This window comes from Phaethon lepturus, unplaced genomic scaffold, assembly GCF_000687285.1.
Source record: "Phaethon lepturus isolate BGI_N335 unplaced genomic scaffold, ASM68728v1 scaffold14553, whole genome shotgun sequence".
NCBI classification, from domain to species: domain Eukaryota; kingdom Metazoa; phylum Chordata; class Aves; order Phaethontiformes; family Phaethontidae; genus Phaethon; species Phaethon lepturus.
Genome location: NW_010531308.1, coordinates 14,034 through 18,795, shown reverse-complemented (window position 1 = coordinate 18,795; position 4,762 = coordinate 14,034). Strand labels below are relative to the sequence as shown.

Sequence of the window (4,762 nt, the reverse complement as noted above, 5' to 3'; positions counted from 1 at the left end):
TAAACACAGACGAATGGTTCACAGTAGATGCACCGAACTACTGTATTAAAACCCAGGCTTTAACTTCTCAGATGAGGTTTTCAGCACTTAAATAGATTTTATGCTTGTATGTAGTTCACGATGTTCACACTGGAAAACTGGAAAAGGATCCCGACAAGGACTGCCTGGGAAAGAGTCTCCAGGAGAACTGTGCAAGTTCCTTTGTTTTTCAGAGCTTTGTGTAATCTGCAATTTGTTCCAGTGTTTAGAAAACAGTTCTGTGCTGACCAAGACAACAAAACAGCTCACTTGATGTTTTCTCTATTCTATTTTCTATATTTAGTCTCAGAGCTGGCAGACCTCTACCTTCACCACCTTATCAGGAGAGCGTCTGCAAGGGGCCAGGAACATCCATTTTGTCTGCGGTGGGAATATCACGAAGAGGAGCCTGAAGTGCTGGAAGAGGGATCACTCACCTCCGTAATAAAGTCCCGTGGCAGTGCCCATTCGCCACTGTCCCTGATTTTTCTGGGGCTGCACATCTGAACGCTGACGTCTGCAATCTCCTGCGGCTCCAGGGACCTGACCATCACCATGTTTACGTGGCCAAATTGGTCTCCCCCGACATACTTCAGACAAACCCCCGGGGGCCACGCCTCTGTCCCTGGGATTAAACAGAAGAAAGAATTACTGACAGTGCACCAGGAAAAGCTTTGTGTCTGTTTATACAAGACTGGATGAAACATGCTTATTGAAACAGTTGTGCAATTGTTGAACAGTCAAAGGAATACCAAGATACACAACACGGCCAGCAATGGATGCTGAAGAAGAACACAGTTTTGAGACAGGGCTTAACTGGTCCATTCTGAGACCAGCAGGACAACTTATAGTTCTGTTTGAATAATCTCTAGGTCTTCTTTACACAGAAAACTTCTCAGTGTCACAGTGTGCAGCTGCAAAAAAATCAACGTAACTGACATGCACATATATTTTACCAATGCTAGAGACAAAGATGAGGTCAGGCCTAGGTGGGCTCCCTCCCCCCCATTTCTTTCTGCCTCCCTACATATAGCTCTTGAGCCTTGTGACATCAAAATACATGTTAATAATACAAAGTGCTGGAAGCATTTTCTTTCGGGGATTCGTTCTTTTTTAAGCCTATTAGCAGTCTCAGGAGGAACTAATAGTTGGAACTACAATTGAAGAGCTCGTACTATTTTCTAAATGGATTTATTTCCCTTCTTGCACCAAGCCTTCTCTCAGCCTTGTGCAAAGGTGGAAAGGATTGTGAACATACGATTTATTTGTGGAGATCAATTTTTAGACTGCAGACACTGGGACTGACAGCGTGACCTGGCAATCTGTAGAGATACAGAAAACAGTTCCTGCATGCAGGCACAGCCATCTCCACCAAAGATAACAAGTACTGGGACTGACAAAAAGAAAAGTGCTTCCGAGACTTGTGAAAAATCAGCTTAGCAGAATTTTCTTTTGCTTCTTCCCCAATAATGTGATATGACTAAGCCAATGACTTTAAGAATGCCTTCTGCTTGGTTAAGGTCGATGGAACCAGCTAAAGAAAGCCTGACCCACCAAGAAGCTTGGAACCACTCTATGCCTAGTCTGAGATGAGAATGGTGGGTGCTGATCTAACCTTAGGTTACCCCAAAGAGCATCCTTTGCAACAGCTTGCCTGCTAATTTAATCCCTGCGGATACTTCAGTGAAGACAGGGCAGGGACTGGTTTTCTAGTCAAGTCCTTATTCATGGAATTCACAATCTAGCAGGGAAAGCATGCTGTGAACAAGTTATGTGGAATATTCAGAGTGGGGGATGTATTACTACATTTGGAAACAGCGCTGAGATAGGGAGGTCTTTGAAAGAGGACCTCAGTGAGTAGCTGACCTCAGACTATGGCGCGTGGGAGTTGAGTATGAAGTCTCATCTGAAAAGGTTGGCAGCCCAGCGACATGGTTCAGTTTAAATAATTTATGTGATTTTTATCGGTTTTAATGGCTTTAGACTTGCAAGGTGCCTAGAATTCTGCAACTGATAAACCCCATAAAATGAAATGATGATTATGTCATTCTATTTCAGTACACTCATCTCTCAGGAGATGATAAATTGTAGTAACTGTCCTGCAGAGCCAGCAGCAGCTGGGGGTAGAGTGGGAAGAGGAAATAAGTCTGTTAAATCCTGCTGCTCTTTCAGCAATGGTTCTACTATACAAACTGGTCTTTTGGCAGACAAGCCAAGCACCATCCTGGAAGATATCAGAGTAAGATATTAGCTTTTAATAACACATATGAAAACCTGACTGAACCTAGCTTACTGCTTGCACACTTAAAACTGACAATCTCTCACAGCTCTGCTCATCACACTCGTCAAGACACTAAACGCTTTGGTTGACACATGCCTCAGGTATTTCATGTTCTAGAACTGAAGTCATTTAATCAAGGGTTCCTGTAGAGCTCTTAAAAACCTTGGCTTTGCTTCAGTTATCTACCTAACAAGCAGATATTATCTAGAAACACTATAGTCCTTTGATATTATTCCTTAATTACACCATAAAATGGTTTTAAAATGCTATGGTCCTCCTTAAGCCGCACAGTCATAACACAGTATGTGAAGTTGCATTTAACTAAAACATGCCTCAACAGCATGGTTTTAACAAGATCTGGCCTCCAGCACCACCGTTGGAGTACAGATGCACTTTTTAAGTAAGGCTTTAACCCGCACAGAAGCCAAAACAAATGTTGGCCTTGCCAGGAACTCGTAAGTCAAGATTAACTCCCTTCCCTCATTTTAGAAGGTCCATGGATTTCAGAAGGTCAAACATTCCAAGAACAATGAAACCTTGCTTGAACTAGGATGTTAAATTAAGGCTGAATTTGCATGCAGGAAAGAGCACATCAGAGGAAAAAAGGGAGGAAGGAGTCTGAAAGGAGCAAGATAGGGGTGTAGTCATAACACACACAAATTAAGATACTAACAGTGGAGAAACAAGATCTGTCAAACTTACAGCATTTGTAAGACTTGTATTTGAGACACAGTTACAAAAAAACCCAGCCAGTCAATTTTTCACATTACCAGAGTTTAAGCAAGCTACAATGAGTCACCTTTTCATTGTATTAAGTCAAACAAATAGACCCAGAAAAAGTAAACTGAAATAATTAAGCCCTTTCTCTAGAATACAGTCTTTATAAATTAGTGTTCCCCCCCCCCCCCCCCCCCCCTTCTCACCACTCATGTCCTGATGAAATACTCCCAGATTTTTAGTATGGTTTTAGTCTGTGTTATACTTCGGTATTCAGCACAAACCTGTACAGCACTCAAGTACTGCAGTTTACAAGGAGAAATACTAACACAGTTGAACTTTACTCACGATGATTGATGATATTATACCTTGTTGTGCTATCATTCTTCTTCACAAAAGTGCAAGCAGGTCAATTAAATTCAGACACACAGCTTAAACATTCATGCAACATCCTGTCATTACAACACTCGAAGACAAGGTATTCCCCTTGCATCCATGGATCTCGTTTTTCTCTGACTGCATCCCAACAGATGAAGCACTGAGAATGTATTTTGCCCAGTCTCACTTCCTGGATTCCTGTCACTGTTTTGACTTATTTCATACTGGAATGTGATCTCTCCAGCCTTGAATCCTCTCAAAGCATGAAAAAGCAGTTCTGCCAAAAGTGTATTAAAAAGTAAAGGGTACCTGTCACATTACCCTTGCATAGCTACCTCTTTAGATCACTGCATCACTGCGTCCACAGAGTGATGTGGACAGAGACCCCAACGACCAAACAACAGGAGACGGTCAGAAAAATCATGTGTGATGAAGGGTGGTGGCAGTATACAGGCTGGTCATAAGCTAAAAGGCTCATGACCTAAAGATTAATGATTCCTAAATATTAGGAGGAATCTCTTCATTGACTTAAAAATTTATTCCACTTGTTTGCATCAAGTGATCAGAAGCATGACTAGCTAAGGATTCTTAATCTATTTTGCGATCTAACTACTTTCATAAAAACACACAAAAAACCCACAAAACAAAACAACAAAAAACCCCAAACCTTTGCACTTCAATTTCTTTCACCTGCCTCTTCCTATAGAGGTTTCCTAGAGCTTTTGTTTCTGTGGTGGCACAAGGAACAAGACTGAGGAACTGACCGAGCTGCACATCTAGCCACAAAATGTTTGTGCCAACATAAGAAGGGGACTCTGCATAGGTTGGCAGGCTACCTCCTTCAGTAACAGGGTGGCTCCATTTAAAGATAAGCGCACACAAACCTCCTGCCTTTAGCCGGCATCTCTTCCATTCGACCTGCCATCCCATCACATGATACATGCTACAAGGGTTTGCTACAGTATAAAAGCCTTACCTGTGTTTTGTATCCTCCATGTTTTTGTAAACTGGGTATCAGGAGGGATGGACTCTCCTTCACCTATGGTGACATCTTCAACAAAGGACATGGAGGGTACATTGATATTTGGACTCTCGAAATCATAGTAGGCTCCAATGGCAGCTTGTAGATTCCTGGAAAGCAAAAAACCCACAAAAAACACAAAAAAAACAGATTATAACCTAAATTACAGTGGCTCAGGTCCTTTTCATAGGTTAATGTATGTCATCCTAAACAGTTAAGCAAAAATATTATCCAGACTAGATTAGCTCTGCTGCTCACATTTTTAAAAAGCTTTTCTCTCTCTCACACATGGATTCTCCAAGATAAGAGCTCAAAATATAGCATCTTACTTGCCAGCGACACTACTT

At 41.7% G+C, this 4,762-nt stretch overlaps 1 protein-coding gene across 1 annotated transcript; it reads right to left on the bottom strand.

The window, feature by feature from the left end:
• Nucleotides 1-455: 455 nt before the first annotated feature.
• On the bottom strand, nt 456-4,525 carry LOC104618813 (uncharacterized protein C6orf106 homolog; the record flags this gene model as incomplete). Its single annotated transcript, XM_010284512.1, is given in 3 exon segments — nt 456-503; nt 506-643; nt 4,371-4,525. Coding segments are annotated over 3 exon segments (341 nt in total), but the record flags the coding sequence as incomplete, so codon positions are not given.
• Nucleotides 4,526-4,762: the final 237 nt, after the last annotated feature.